General features: G+C 40.0%; 2 protein-coding genes across 2 annotated transcripts; one reads left to right on the top strand and one right to left on the bottom strand.

The window, feature by feature from the left end:
• The first annotated feature begins 1,081 nt into the window (after positions 1 to 1,081).
• LOC116290268 (uncharacterized) lies at positions 1,082 to 4,560 on the top strand. Its single transcript, XM_031697274.2, has 6 exons — positions 1,082 to 1,136; positions 1,531 to 1,687; positions 1,771 to 1,831; positions 2,550 to 2,812; positions 2,980 to 3,139; positions 3,770 to 4,560. The coding sequence occupies exons 1-6, from the start codon at positions 1,123 to 1,125 to the stop codon at positions 3,937 to 3,939; spliced, it is 825 nt and encodes a 274-aa protein (XP_031553134.1). The 5' UTR covers positions 1,082 to 1,122; the 3' UTR covers positions 3,940 to 4,560.
• A 382-nt stretch (positions 4,561 to 4,942) lies between these two features.
• Positions 4,943 to 15,265, bottom strand: LOC116290266 (uncharacterized). The gene is made up of 10 exons (XM_031697273.2): positions 15,172 to 15,265; positions 14,792 to 14,919; positions 8,485 to 8,793; positions 7,936 to 8,408; positions 7,692 to 7,786; positions 7,425 to 7,587; positions 6,782 to 6,842; positions 6,439 to 6,707; positions 5,994 to 6,165; positions 4,943 to 5,902 (listed from the first exon to the last, which is right to left on the bottom strand). The coding sequence occupies exons 1-10, from the start codon at positions 15,213 to 15,215 to the stop codon at positions 5,730 to 5,732; spliced, it is 1,887 nt and encodes a 628-aa protein (XP_031553133.2). The 5' UTR covers positions 15,216 to 15,265; the 3' UTR covers positions 4,943 to 5,729.
• Positions 15,266 to 15,949: the final 684 nt, after the last annotated feature.

Genomic DNA, 15,949 nt, shown 5'->3' on the forward strand with positions numbered 1-15,949 from the left:
ATATTTTTTCGTCCCTTCGTAAATGCAACCGTCGGTGATATCCTTCACATGTATGCGACGTTCTAAAGCCGTTTCTAACTTCTTGATGTTTTTGATGGTACCTCCGGTTTTATTGGTATCTCTTTCCCATTTCCTGATGACTTCACTTCTTTTTGGCGTAAGCTTACCGCCACGAGAGGAATCTTCGAAGAACTCTCTTACTAACTTCGCAACACAATTACCTGGATGTCGCATTGGCCGCAACTTTTTGACGTCTGGCTCCTTAATCTCATACGCGCCGTAAATGACAACGGTAACCGGGTAAGCAACCTCATAGAAGAGCATGTCAATTCCCTCCAATGCCCCTGGTCTCGTTTGCTTATTCAAAACGAACAAACTCTGCCTACCCGACGCCCTGATGGGATTACGGCCCTTTTCTATCACCCACTCGCCATCCAAATACTTCACGAACGTCAACTCCAAACGGTAGTCACCGTCCGGCATTCTGTCGATTATCCTTTCAGCCATCTCGTGATTCATCGTCTTGTCTGTCTTTCCCTCCATAAACGTCGCGAAGACGAAATCCGCATCTGAGTTATCCATCACCTGATTTCCCAGCCTGCGCACAGTTTCGTTTTGAATGTCGTTGACGGATGCCATGTATATCTAAAGAATATCTTTTCCTCCATTTGCGACCCCAACAGAGCAGCAGTTAGGCACCTTTCGCGCTGTCGGCCGATCGCGCAAGACCCCCTGTTCCGCGGATTCACGACCCCCCAAAACCCCAGGGGGGGTGGGTTTTTTCGACTTGTGATTTTTGGCATTGTCGGCGCTTCGCGAGTCCACCTAACTGCTGCTCTGGTGGAATGTAAGTAATCCCCATTCCCCAAAAAATAAAAAGGGTTAGAAATCTTCTACATACTACTAACATTTAACCTAACCCTATAAGGGTGGTCACAAAATACAATGGTCTGAAAGGGATTAACCTTCAGTAGAAATATATGAATATTACGTTGGAATCTATGCCTTGATTCTCTAGAACTTTTTTTTTCATTTTTCAAGGAGGTTTGGTTAAACTCTGATCAGTTTCCACCAACCTTCCCCAAAGGCTCATGGGAGGCTTTTTGGTGGGCACTTATCTCCATGACAACAGTCGGGTGAGTAACTAGAGTATCTGCACTGATTTGTTTTATCTGTTAATTTACTTTTGATTTATTGCACAGTGGTTGACATAGAGCAGATTTTGTATGACTGTGAATGAAAAACGGTATCGTGTTCGTGCCGTGACCTTTTCACAGTCATACAAAAACAGCTCTAGTATGTCTGCTGGCTACTTTATTTATGTGTCTTCGTTCTTTGCTGTAATATAAACGCTCAAAGAACTGTAGGGCAATTTTGTTTCTAAGGGGCCTAAGACTGCTTCTCTTATGTTCTACAGCTCCCAAAGTATCTATATCACAATACTGTCACAAATATATTGGCTGATAGAGATAAGACAGATTTTATTAGTATATATTAGAGGATATTAATGGTTGTTTGTGTCTATTCAAGGTATGGGGATCTGACACCAAGAGGATATACTGGCCGTTGTATCAGCATGGCATGGATACTTACTGGCTTGGTAATGGTGTCTTTATTCAACAGTATTGTGACCTTCTCTTTAACTGCATCTGTTATTGACCAGAGTATAATGCTGTATGGAACCAGGGTAATTTCGCCAATCGCCTTGCTTTTTATGCCTTATTAACATGACCCTAGTATGATATATTCTCATCTTAATTATTCGTCCAGGTTGGTGCTCTGGCCAACAGTACAGAGTTCAGAGCTGGTATTCTAAAAAATGCTCAGATAGGTATGTCATATAAAACATTATTAGATTATCTCCTTCCCCTTAAGATTCACTTGCGTGGCATAGTGGCAAGCATATAGGTATGGTCTGAGGACCTGCTAGTCTCTCCCTCTAATATGCCTTTGCACTATAACATTGTTCTGTGTATCAAGCTCAATTGCCCGCGTCAGGTGTGACGTCCATACGCCTCAGCTTTATCGGTAGTCTCGGGGGTGTGGCATTTGAATTAATTAGGGAAAATATATTGCATGGGAAACGTCAGAGCGATTCCCACCCGGTATCCAGATTATTTTATAAAAAAAGTTTTTTTTACAATGTTTCAATATATGGAAACAATTCTTCTATAAGAATGAATGTTTGATAAAGAGATGTTTATCATTGTCTTGTATTCCATTTCTATCAGACTCTGTTTTGTTCTGAGTTCCTTTCAGCATAGACAAATGATCAATATCTTCTATGCTTATACCCTAGCTTATAAATAAATTCCACATGTTTATCGTTGCTTTCTTCCTTTACTGCGTAAGCAATCTCTATAAAAAAAACCACAAGACAGTTTTGTTTGTTTTTGATATTGTTCTGTTCTTGTTTTTGTTTTGTGTGTGTTTTATTCCTATTGTATTGTTGTTTCGTTGTTTTATTGAGATACCTCATTTCTTCCCACCATCCATCATTCGTATATTAAGCTATCATTATTATTCTTATTATTATTCTTCCATTCCAGTCCCATACCCTACTCTAGAAGACCTAACAAGAGCTCTTGACCTTGGACACATTAAGGGTTTGCTACTGGATGGATACGTAGCCAACATGGTCATACCAGTCCAGGAATATGAAGTCAATAGAATCCTTGATAAGACTCTTACGTACGGCGTGGTGCTGGCTGGAGAGGCTGTTACTTTAAAACAGCCAATCAAGGACTACATGGTTCAACATCAGGCAAAGATTACCCGTATAATCGAGACATCAGTCAAGCCTCTAACTAATGTACGTAATTGCAAAATAATCGGGTTTACTTCATACAGGTAAAAGGAGAGCAAAAGGGCCGAGTTACAGTAGCTAGAGTCCTACATGATTCCCCAAGCCCCACAAACACAGGCATTTGATGTTCGTAAATCCACGACCAATTATTTGTCTTATTAAATTTTCCTTAGGACTCCATCTCAAAAACCAACAACAACAATGAACCAGATATTTTTGCCGTTGATGAGAAATTTCTCAGAAAAACAATGATATATTTTGGCCCAAGTCTAATCGTGATGGTCGCTTGTGGCTTAGTATACAATATCTATTACAAGAAAGAACTATACAAAGGTATTATACACATATCATGTACCTTTTTTAACCCATGAAGATGGAGAATGATGACCTGTCCCCACTCCACGTCCCAGTTACATGTTCCCTAGTGTGATGCCCCCACGTCATGTCCCTGTTACATTTTCCCTAGTGTGGTGTCCCCACTCCACATCCCTGTTACATGTCCCCCAGAATGATTTTCCCACTCCATATTCCTGTTACAAGTCCCTAGTGTGACGTCCCTACTTCATGTCCCTTTTTCGTGTCCCTTAGTGTGATATCCCCTCTCCATGTCCCTGTTCCGTATCCCCTAGTGTTAATGCCGTCCCTCTATGTCTCTGTTCCATGTTCCCCCACTCTGTGTCCCCATTACATGTCCCCTATAGTTCATGCTCCCACTCCACGTCCCTGTTACATGTCCCTTAGTGTGATGTCCCTACTCCACGTACCTTTTACATGTCCCCTACTGTTAATGTCCCCTTTCCATGTTCATGTTAAATGTCCCCTAGTGTGTGATGACCGGTTACATGTCCCCACTACCCATGCCCCTGTTACATGTCCCCTGGTATGATGTTCTGTAACCCATTTTCTCTTTTTACCTCTCTACACGGGCAGCAAAAATACCTGAATAGGAAATTCTTATTATAGGCATTCAAGATATTGCTAATGCAGACATGCTGAACTTTGAGAAAAAGAAAAACGCATTACGTCTTATGGTAGAGGATTTCTACCAAGGAACAAAGAAAACTGTACAAGATCTGAAGGCAAAACATGTAAAAGAACTAAAAACACTATCAATGGTGCGCAAAAAATATTAAAAGCAGCAATAAATGAGGTAGAAATAGTAGGTAGTAGTAGAAGTAGTAATAGCAGCAGTAAAAGCAATAGTTGTTGTAGCAGCAGCAGTAGTAGCAGTATCACCTAGAGTGATGTTGCTTGGCCTGCTTTGAATTATCACTAATTCAATATGCAACTTTGTTTGTTGGGCTCCCGGGGTTGGGCCTTGTAAAATTCCTCTATGTAGCGTTAGGGTAATATAGTAGTAGCAGCAGTATCACCTAGATTGATGTTGCTTGGCCTACTTTGAATATCACTAATTTAATATGCAACTTTGTTTGTTGGGCCCCCGGGGTTGGGCCTTGTAAGATTTCTCTATGTAGCGTTAGGGTAATATAGTAGTAGTAGCAGTACCAAAAACGTATTTGAAAAACGATTGCGACCGTTTCATCAGTTATTCTTAGCACCCATTCAGTTTTATAGAACCAATTTAAGTGATGCTTAAAGAATGAGTGGCCGTGTTATATGTGTGTGCAAGCCAAAGGCTTACGAACAAGCCTATGTGTGATAAAGTAATAATTGACAAACTATAAGTCAATGAAATTTAAAATTTAAACTGGGCCTAGGTATGTAACACTATTTCTAAAAGTAAAGCAAAAGAACAAAGTTGTGTTTTTGTAAGATTTTTATTCCTGCACGAGCGATTTTTTCCTCAAGGAAACACATCTTGCTTAAACCAAAGATGGAAGATGGTAAGTGGAGGAAAATCTAAAGGGCTGCAAAATTTCTTGTTTCGGGCAAGCCTAAGGAATTCTTTTGTTTCAAGAATTGAAATATTTTACATGGGGTTTCGAGTTATGGAAATACCTTGAGGCTTTTCGCTTTACTCAACAGCAAGAACAACAGTCGAAGAACCAAGCAGTAAGAGGCTAACCTGAGTAAATGAGCCTGTAATGAAGGAACTTGAAAATGGTATATTATAATATCGATTAAGAACATTCCCATTAATTCATAAACTTTAACACCCAATAAACGTACCCAAATTCAGCCCATATAATATGTATTTTCAGAATTACACTATAAAGTTGTTCTAATTAAAAAGAATACCTTTGTTTGCATATGAAACAGAAAATAACCTGCATGCGCTTTCGTGTTGATGCTTGCAACTGAGAATTCCGTCGTTCATCGACAAAAGCAGAACGACTGGTTTGGTTGTGCAGACATGCGTAGTTAACCGACATGCATTTCGGTCGTAGAATTTTTTTGAAAATACGCCTTTTCTGACTCCCCGCGACCCTAACCAATTAAATGGGTCACAAGTGGGACAATTATGTCAAAATGTTTTACTACTGGAAACATTTCACTACTTTTTATGTTTTCGTTGATAGAGGGCTTCCTACCATCACGTGATGGCAGCCATGACAGGAGGCAGGAACAATAAGCTCTTTGCAGCTAAGTAATCACGTGCTGATAAATTCACTGAGAGCGAATGAACGTTTAGATTCCCGTGGGTAAGTATTTACTGAAGAGCAAGCACGCTTTCTACAACCTGCTCCGAGAGATCGTAATAAAACTGCATTTCGTAACACACTAGTTGCACATCGTTTCATTCAGTTGAATTTAAAATAAAAACAAAAATGTTGCCCTCCAGTTCAAACAGTGACCGTTAACTGTAAAGGGCTTATTGAATCTGGTCTAATCGGATTTACATGAAAAGGTAATCATTTTCAAGGAAAAGGTCTAGCTGTATTGTTGTGCCCCCTGTCATGGCTACCTGCCACTATCGGGGCAAAGCCTCTATTCCCTTGGTAATGACGGTTTTAAAAGTATTCTAACTCTTACTAATGCTTCCTTTTCCCTTATTTAGATTACAAAATGTTTCTAGTTCTTTGACATGCTTTCGTCTCAGTTTACTCCAAGTTGTATTACAATTGTCGTAAAATTCCTTGACGACTTGATGTAGACAGGCCCTTCTCCTTTCCATGTCTTGTTTTATTTTATCTTCTGCATGAAAGAAAGCTTTTTGTCATGTTACTAAGTCTTAAGAAAGATAATCACTTTCGAGCCCTGTACCACAGGGATCCTGACTACATACCTTTTTGAATCTTTAATCGTAAGTAAGCCTCCCAGACTAGTCCAAAGAAGGTACAAACCCCAAGCACAACCAGGAGGACGATAATCACATCCCAAGCACTGATGCTGGATTTGTGTTGATTCACGACATGAGCTGATGGCTCAGAAGTGTTTGAAACAACAGCAGGTGAACTCTGAAAGAAAAAAGAAAAAGCGACGAGTGAGTCCGGGACTGAGGCGCTTGCCAGTATTTAGCTTTATTCATAATCCATTACATTATCTCTTTCAAAGAACGTTGTCATCGCTAAAGGCGATAGCTACTAGCTAATAGGCGAAAAGCAATAGGAGATAGGTCATTCCAAGATCGGAGAATAGCTGGAATGACTTGTGTTTCTGCTTCTTATTCTCGTCAAGAACATAGACCTTTATCGACGATAACGTTCTTTTTAAGCAGGTGTATACATTACTTGCAACGGCTTGATGTTCTTTTTGATCCAATGACTAATTATCGCCCTATTACTTTGGATGTATTGACTGCAGGCTTTTTGTAGCCTCACTACCTTCCCAGACAGTACAACACCATAGGTATAAGATCCACTGTCTATGATTCGATTAACGTAGGTATTAACAGAAGTGATATCTTGAAGGCTTCCTGCAACACATGCATCTACAAGAACACCGTCCACCTCACCATTGCCGAGAGCTTGGTACGAGGAAGTCAGCGAAGGGTATGCATCTGCATTAAAGGATGCAACATTATCACATCAGTACTTTAATTCAATGCGATAATTATCATGACAATTATCTTACGCATTTTGGCGTTCTTGAGAAGACCAATCCTGTACTCTGTAGAATTCTCTACGGCACTAACCTATCGTGGAAACATGAAAACGTGTTAATACAAACATGAATACGATTCACTAACCGCTGCTTCGAGTCGAGAACACTGCCTACTCAAAGAAATAAAAAAGATTTTGCCCAACTATTCTTCATATTAAATAAATCAGACCGGCAAGGATCAGCATCAAGACACGACAAACTGAGCTCACGCCTGCAGCTTGAGTTCCTCGGGTAGGAAAAACTTCCTGAAAAGTTAGCCAATCATGCAGCGCGTTTACCTGTTTTGCTGCCGGCACTTATTCCCAGGCTACCCCTAACCTAACTTATTTTTTCGTTTTCGTTTGAATAAAATAGTTTTGCGTGCCCACAAGAAACAGAAAAATCAAAAGGAAGAATAAAAACAATTTCACTTAACCGCCGTGTTTGACTCGTTCTTTCAAGCACTCAATTTCCTTAGGGCCGGTCATCTTGTCCACTTATGCTTTGCGCGCCGCGTTCACTGTTCAGCTGGTCTATCCTACTCCCTCTTACTACTGTTGAGAGTTTCACCGGACCATTGCCGTAGCTTGAATATTTTACCTTGGATGAACTGAGCGATAAATAAGAAACTTACTTTTGTTCCATAGAGAATAACTTGTTTCTCTAGTGATGCGACAACCACAGTCAAGGAATATGCTATGAGACCCATACAGATTGATATGATCAATAAACCAGTAAGAATCCAAACGAATGTCAAGATTCTAGCCAGTACGGTAACTGGAGCTCGATCTCCGTATCTACGAGAAAAGAATTCGGTATTCAATCACATAAGGTTTAAAAAGGTGTTAGCACTCTCTGGCTGAACTATGCTACGTCAAGCTACAAAGGAAAAAAACCTTACCCAACGGTTGTCATGGAAATGTAACAAAACCAAAGTCCTTCCCAAGCTCCTTGGTAAAACAAGGGAGGAAACTGTTCTGGATTGGAACTACATTCCTGATGAAAAAAAGAAATGGTGGAGAAAACTCGTACGACGAGAAAAATCCGAGATAATCGATTAAATTCTTTGTTGCAAAATGAAAACCAAATGCACAACTGGACACGACAATGTCTATTGTTATTAATCAATGGTAGACAAGACTTACCAGAAACCATATTAGAATCCCTGCCAACAACGCCATACTAAAGGCCAAGATAATTACAGGCCAGCAGTCACTTAGCGTGCTGTACAACGCGTCATTCCTAGATGTTGCTTCATCCTTACGAACCGTCAGGAATGCTGTTCCAGGAGACTCGAGTAATGAAACATACGTGTAATACTTCATGAATTTTGTATCCCCAACATAACCACGGACTGGAAAACTAACATCTGTGACGTCATCTATGTCGTTAATGACGTCATACTGGCTGTGTTTGTTGGCAGGATCACCCTTCCCATTATCGGAAAAGCTTAATACTGATCGCCCATGGCCGTTTGGACATTCTCCACAAGCTGTAAGTATCATATCTTTGATCAAAGGACCAAATATCCCTCCTGGGATTCCTGTGTCATCTTTACTCACATATGGTGGATATTCATACCAGTTAGTGTACACCTCTCTCTCACCATTGCAGGTTGCTAGGAAATTAAAGCATTCATTTTATTATTTTAAAAGAATATTTGCTGTCAAGTTTGAAAGACCAAAAGTACAAACCTCCTGTTAGCTTGATTTCTACGCCATCACCTTTGGACGTGTACGCCAAAAGCTCGAACAAGTAGCTTGTTGAAGAGTTAAGATTATGTAAGGTGAATTTGGTGGTTGAAGCTGAAAGGATGTATGTCTTACTGAACACTAAGCTGTTACTATCATCTTCATCTTGTTCAGCATTCTCTCGGCAAGTGAGCTTGTAGCCCAGTATAATACCATTTCTGTGCTCCGGGGGCACTGTGCTCCACCGGATATCAATAGTAGAGGTATCACGCATGTCGTGAACGATTGCAGCTGATGGAGGTGCACTGGGAACTAAATATTGAAATATCAGTGATTTAGTATACCCTAGTGGGTTTGGATCAACGTCATGCAATATCTGAGATAGTTGACTTTCGCTATCACGGTTACCGTTCAAAATTTACGACCCGAACAAACACCGCTATCTTGGGGTGAACTACAGACTGATCAAGAAGCTCGGCCGAAGCCTAAGGGAGAGGTTAGTCGTACCCTAGCAAACGGCAAACATGTAAAACAGTAACTAGCTTTTTAATCGTAAATCTTTACTTTTAAATATTTTTAGGCAATCGACTGATGTTTTTACCGTGGCAAAATAAAGAAGCTTCCTTCCAAAATAAAGAAGCTTAAGTTGTGAACAAAGGAATCTGGCGTGATTCGTGACTTTTGAATCACGCCAGATTACTTTGAGTCACGCCAGATCCCTTTGTTCACAACTTAAGCCTCGCATCGGTGCGAGTTTTGAATTTGGTCTATGAAGGTATGAAATTTATCAGAGATAATTTTGGAACTGGCATTCAAAATCTTATCTAAAAGCAAATCACAATATGTTATATAATTGAGGAAAAATTTACGTAATTTTAGTTCTGTCTCAAGTTTTAGATATTGTTATCCTAAATTCATAGCTTCTAAGTAATTCAATAACCCTTTTCCTGGATAGTTAACTTAATTTATATTTATCATTCATTTAAATCTCTGTTATACATATATTGTTCTCATTTTCTAGATCAGTCTTATTTATATTTTTTTCTTATTTTTTCCTAATTAGCAATTAGGAAGCATAACATTCCTTTCAATGATATTTGAATAAACAGATTTTGTAGTAAGAGATGAGATAGATAGCAAAAGTTTTCAATTGAACTGAGAAATGGCCACCGACGTATGCCCAAGCATCTAAAAGTGAGGCATAAAAATCCGGTAGTAAATGAGAAGGATAATATGCAGGATATGAAAGAACAGAACGTAAATCATCACCAAATACTTTCTCCACAAAAAAGGAGAAGAAAGCACACCATTTCGATGGGGACAGGGCCCACCGCTTTATCCACTGACAATGAAGTGCGCGCACCTTTGATTGTATATCAATTAAACCAAACCCACCTTGAGTGGTGGATTGGAAAAGAACGTTCTGTGACACCAAATGCGTTTTCCCCGACCAAAAAAAATCCAAAGTACACTTGGAAACTTGCGCCAAGACCCAGTTTGGCATGGCTAGTACTGAGGCACAAAACAATAGACCTGCCATGCCAAGGCCATTCAGGACAAGAGCCTTACCAGAATAGGAAAGATTACGATGTTTCCAAGAATCTAGTACACTAGAAAGTTTGTTTAAGCGACCATCCCAATTTGGATGAGAGACATCATCATTTCCTAAACATGTGCCAAGACAAGGAATACTGTCTGAAGACCACTAAGTCAATGGGAGGATCACTACGACCTCTCCAAGAGCCTGCCCAAAGCCCTTTAGATTTCTCTTTATTAATCTTAGCCCCAGATGCCTTTTCATATTCCTCATAGATGGAGAAGACAGTGAATATTTCATCGTCATCTGTACATAACAGGGTCGTGTCATCAGCGTATTGGGAAATAAGTGCTGGTTCATAATCAGGGTGCGGAAGAACCAAACCTCTTAAATAGATTGACGCACGGATACGACACGCTAAAGATTCAGCAATCAGTACGTAAAGGGGCGCTGACAGTGGACAACCTTGTCTTACACCCCTCGATAAATTTATAAAAGGTGTAAAGAAGCCATTTACCAATACCGAAGACTGAGGTCCAGTATAGAACAAGCGTACCCACGAGCAAAAGGAAGGTCCAAACCCCATGCCTTCAAGGACTCTGAGCATGTAGGACCATTCCACCCTGTCAAAAGCTTTTTCCTGATCCAAAGACAATAAGGCCAGAGGTGAATTAGTTATTTTGCCATATGTAACAGCATCTTGAAGAAGCCTGATGTTTTCACCAATAAATCTGCCAGGTACCGAACAGGTCTGGTCAGGAGATACAACATAAGCGATCACTTTTCGTAGACGGCCCGCGATTGATCTTGAAGCTATCTTGTAGTCTGTACATAATAGGGAGATGGGACGCCAGTTTTTCATCAAAAATCTATCTCCCTTTTTATATGAGAGCGTTATAATCCCTCTCCTCTGAGAAACTGATAGTACACCACACCTAAAGGCATAATTAAGTACAGCTACCAGGTCCTTTCCAATGAGATCCCAAAACTTTAGATAAAGTTCTTTGGGAAGACCATCAAAACCAGGCGTTTTACCTGACGGCATCCCCTCAAGAGCCTCAAGACATTCCTTCATGGTCAAAGGACCCTCACACACATCTTTCACTTCTAAAGGAATTCTACGTTCCAAGTTAGAAATAAAATCATCTGCAATGGTTTCATCAGTTTCTTGTGAAGTGAATAAACCCTTGTAAAAAGAGAACCAAGCCTGCCTCAAATTCTCAGGATCAGAAACGTATTGATCATTGCTATCTAGAATAAGATCAATCATTTTGTTGGCCCTATTCTTCTTTCCCATACGGAAGAAAAAGGAAGTGGATCTCTCACCCTCTTCAGTCCATTTGGTACGAGCTCTTATTTCTGCCGCCTTGGCTGCCTCTCGATCAAACAATTCTAATTCATTGAGTACACTATGGTATTGATTTAGAACAGAGAGATCTCCCCCATCTACCAGAACTTTTAATGATCTTGCTTGAGCTTCCAAGGAATGCCTGGATGCCCGTCGTTTGAAAGATAACTTGGAACAAAACCTAGTGGTGGCTTGTTGGATCTTTCTTTTACCTATATCCCACCAAACAAGCAATGACGTACATGACTCTTTCTGAGGTTGCCAGGACTTCCATAAGTCCCTTACGAGCTCCACGTATGCATCGTTATCCAAAATACTAACATTGAGTTTCCAAAAATAAGGGCCTCTGGGTGGAACTTCAGGCAATATGAAATCAAGGAAAACAGCAGAGTGATCAGAATGCGGACAAGGTAAAATACTACACTCAGAAACATGAGGAACAAAACGCAATGGAAGTCCGATCATATCAATGCGGGACGCAGCCATGCCATTAGTACTGATATAAGTAAATTCTTTGGGTCTAGGATGACAGTGCCTCCAAATGTCAATCAAGCGATTTTCATGGAATAAGATGGGAAGGACAGTAACACTGTCATAACTAGCAGGTAGTACAGAATTAAAGGATCGACGATCCAGAATAGGTGTAAAAACCGTATTGAAATCCCCTAAGAGGAGAATGTCAGACGTAGGATCAAGCCTATCATTTACTTGTGTCAAAAAACCATCTCTTTCAGGATTGTGATTGGGAGCATACAGGGAGACGATAGAAACTTTGCAAGAGTCATATTGGACATCTAAATAAGTGAAGCGGCCATTGATACCCGAGTACTGTTTAAGTACAGAAAAAGGAGAGGCACGCTTTAACAAAATTGCAGTACCACCAGAATGCTTTGTGTTGAAATCTCCAAAAGCAAGATAAGGAGAATTATCAAACCAATTATTGAGTTCTTGTTGTGAAATACAGTGAGTTTCTTGGATGCTCACAATATCAGGCGGGCGAGATAAGGAAGACAGCCAAAAAATAAATGTTGTTCTTTTCACATACTCTCGCAGACCATTTATGTTTATAGTGAGAGCCCTCATTTTAAACAAAAATCAACAAGTATTTATGATAGTTTCAATATTCTGAATAACTGCTTATTAATAAACCATCAATTTCAACATTTTCAATAATCATAACATTATTCATATAACACATGACATTACGTAAACAATTCATACTTCAATACAAATCCTTCAATATATGATTAGAAATATATATAACTATATAAATACGCAAGAAAAATTAGGGTTTCTTTTTAGAACGTTGAGTAATAACCTCCTTTGGATCCACAGATCTTTTGAGGTTACGTAAATTTGTAAAGCAAATGTCCATCCCTTCAGCAGGTTTTTCCTTCGTCGTGTTTTGTTTGACCATATGACTAAATGAAGGAGAGGACAAAGATGTTCCCAAGGAAATTGAAGAGTTAGAATCACACGACAGAGATAGTACTTCAACATTTTGAAGAGAATCCTGAGAAGAAGGATTAGGAAAAAGCGGTTGCGAAGAAATAACTTCTGAGGAGAAATCGTTTTGCAAAGAAGAACGCAAATCTGTAGGTTCCTGTACAACTTCAGTGATCACACCTGACTGAGATATATTTTCTGTCAACTCTTGAGACTCCTCTGGGAGAGAAAGAGCAGGATGTTGCGGAAAGTCCTGTCCTTCTGGACGATCTATAGCGAAACGAGGGGGTTCAATAAGATCCTTCGAGCAAGCATAAGAATGGTGACCTTGCGCACCACAGCGGTTGCAGACACCTTTTAGGGGACATCTTGTATTTGAATGTCCCCACCAGTTGCATGAGAAGCAACATAATGGTTGACTACGGTATCTAATGTGAGCAATAAACGGGTCCAAAAGAACACTCGTAGGAATATGCTCATTTAATGTCACAAAAAGCCGTCTATCTCCAGTTTCGAAGCCAAACTTGTCTAAATTTCTCACCACTTGATTTACGCTCCCATATTTTTCAAAGTATTCCTTGATGTCGTCATCCTCCACCTCACAAGGGAGGTTTGAAACCGTCACAACTTGTTGAGGTGATTCAACCCCATTGAAAAAGCAAAAACAGCCCCTAATATAGATTCCTTTCGTAAATAACTGTTCCCTTTGTCTATGAGATTCCTCCTTAAACGTTACTCTACAAGAATAACCTGTATTAGACACCTGAACACATTTTATGGCAGTACGCAATTCATTCCCAAGAACTTTTCCAATGGCCGCAATAATTTCATCCCTAGTAACCGGCTGTCTAAGCCTCTGTAATTGACGTGGAAGCCCTAATTCTAATGTATTTGGCCTATGTACAGAGAACATATTTGACCAAAAAATAATATACCAAAAATATTAATAATCAGTGCCCTTGAAGGAAATATTCCTAGGTTGTCGAAGTAGGACAAACCTAGGGAATAATCCAACAGGGGGAGGAGGATACAACTCCAGCTCTTGACTTCAGAAATCTTGATTCTTGAGTCTTGAGAATCTTGAGCCTTGAATCTTGAACTGTGAATCTCAGATCTTGGACTTCAATTTCTACACCGACTTGTAAAGAAAAACTTCACCAACTATCGGCAATCGTGAGCTTACTTGCAAAAGATGATTAACCCCTTGCTATGACCAGCAGACCTAACAATTCGCCTGTGTGCCTGATGACTAAGCCCCCACGGTCACTCCTTTCCATGTGGGATGAGTTTTTAAAAAATTAGACGAGTTGATAAAAGGCATTTTTTAACATTCAGTTTGGAAAAATGAAAATATCTATAATTAAAACCTGGGTTGATAAAAGGCATTTTAAACAGTCAGCTCGGGAAAAATAAAAATATATATTATTAAAAGCTGTAGTACAAAACCTTAGCAGAATTCCAGAACATACAAATTTGTGCGAGCCGTGCAGACTTTACACTTTGTTTAGATATGTGTATGAAGACGTCATATATAAAAACTTCAATGATGCTTTATTTTTAAAGATTTCAAAAGTTTGTCAGTTTCTGTTAATTTTTTCTCCTTTTTGCTAAGATCCTGAGAATTGATTCGGCCTGAACTTGAACCAACGACCTCTTGCTCAAAAATAAATTCAGAATTTTCCAACTGAACCAATCGGCTGGCGGTTAACTATAAGTTTCTTTGCAGTCCCACATTCGCTCAAAAAATCTGATCCATAAAGCTACAATTACTTGCTAACTTCAGATAAATCTTGTCTAATGTTCCGAACCGGCTGCTACAGTCGCAGCCAATTGTTAAAAAGCTTCATGATGTGAAAGTCAGCACAATTCTGTCTCTTAGGGATTTCTACGTTAAGAAATAATAAGCTTTTTTTTGTTTTTAAAAAAAGTAGAAGTTACATTATTTGGAAGATGATTTATGTATACATTCTAAAACCTACCATCTTCAAGAGTCAGTACGCGAATAACCTCACTAGAAACACTGGATCCTTGATCTGAGAAGCCAACAACTTGAATCAAATACCAAGTGAACTTTTTGAGGTTGTCGACCATCATCCAATCGGTCCAGCTATTGATGTTAGACAGAAAGAATAAAACATGTTTGTGACGTTAAGCCCGGTCTCTTTCTGCAAAAGGCGTGATTACGCGGAGCGATTTTCTCTGCAACTTATATCTCGCAACCTCGATGCAACACAAGTTGCATTGCAACGTGTGACCTACAGTGTTGGAGACAAGTTACAGACTGAGAAATTGCTACGTGTAAGACGCAAAAGGATTTTGTACCCGCACGAAAAATAGCGTAAACTTCAATTGCATTTACCTAGACGCAGTTCGCAGCAAAGCTGTTCGAGTGTCTTCTTCCATACACACCACCCTGTAGCCAAGAACGGTGCCAGATATCTGGTCTAATGGTATATGACTAGCAGCAGTAAGGGGGACTCGCGGTGGATGTCGAAGATTTACGGGTTTGACGGGCGGTTTGAGGAATGGTCCGGCACGGGAAATACCCGTGTCTCGTTATTTGTTGCTGCTATGTTAGGAATCGAAGGTATCGCAAACGAAGGTTAAGATATTCCTTAGATATAGATGGACACCATCACAAGCATTCGTAACAAAACTGTGCGCCGACTGCGAACTCAGGTGTTGGATCGCCTGGATGCGGACTTTGCCTTCACAACGTTTATGGAGGGAGATACAGATGAGACGATGAGCGAGGAAAGAGCAGAAAGGATAATTGACTTGATGCCCGAAGGTAATTACCTTCTGGAGTTGACGTTTATAAAGTATTTAGACGGTGAGTGGATAATAGAAAAGGGGCGTTATCCAATACGGGCGTCGGGTAAGCAAAGCTTGTTCGTGCTGAATAAAGACACCAGACCGGGAGCGTTAGTAGGTGTGGACATGCTGTTCTACGAGGTTGCTTACCCGGTTACCATAGTTATATACGGCGCGTACGAGATCAAGAAGCCGGACGTTAAGAAGCTTAAACCAATGCGTCATCCTGGTAACTGCGTAGGAAAGCTCATAGCTCAAAGAAATGGGAGTGTATTCTACTGGGTCAAATGGATTACCTTTGGGTAGAAACTTGGACATAAGAG

The sequence above is a fragment of the Actinia tenebrosa genome, unplaced genomic scaffold, assembly GCF_029948245.1.
Source record: "Actinia tenebrosa isolate PJP-AT-01 unplaced genomic scaffold, QUT_ActTen_1.0 PGA_scaffold4__44_contigs__length_22323623, whole genome shotgun sequence".
Taxonomy (NCBI): Eukaryota; Metazoa; Cnidaria; class Anthozoa; order Actiniaria; family Actiniidae; genus Actinia; species Actinia tenebrosa.

Coding starts and splice junctions, on each gene's coding strand:
- LOC116290266 (XM_031697273.2), bottom strand. CDS start 15,215: ATGGAAGAAGACACTCGAACAGCTTTGCTGCGAACTGCGTCTAG. Junction 14,920..15,171: donor TTGCTGCGAACTGCGTCTAG/GTAAATGCAATT, acceptor TAACATCAATAG/CTGGACCGATTGGATGATGG. Junction 7,787..7,935: donor GGATTCTAATATGGTTTCTG/GTAAGTCTTGTC, acceptor TTTTTTCATCAG/GAATGTAGTTCCAATCCAGA.
- LOC116290268 (XM_031697274.2), top strand. Junction 1,832..2,549: donor TCTAAAAAATGCTCAGATAG/GTATGTCATATA, acceptor CTTCCATTCCAG/TCCCATACCCTACTCTAGAA. Junction 3,140..3,769: donor CAAGAAAGAACTATACAAAG/GTATTATACACA, acceptor TTCTTATTATAG/GCATTCAAGATATTGCTAAT.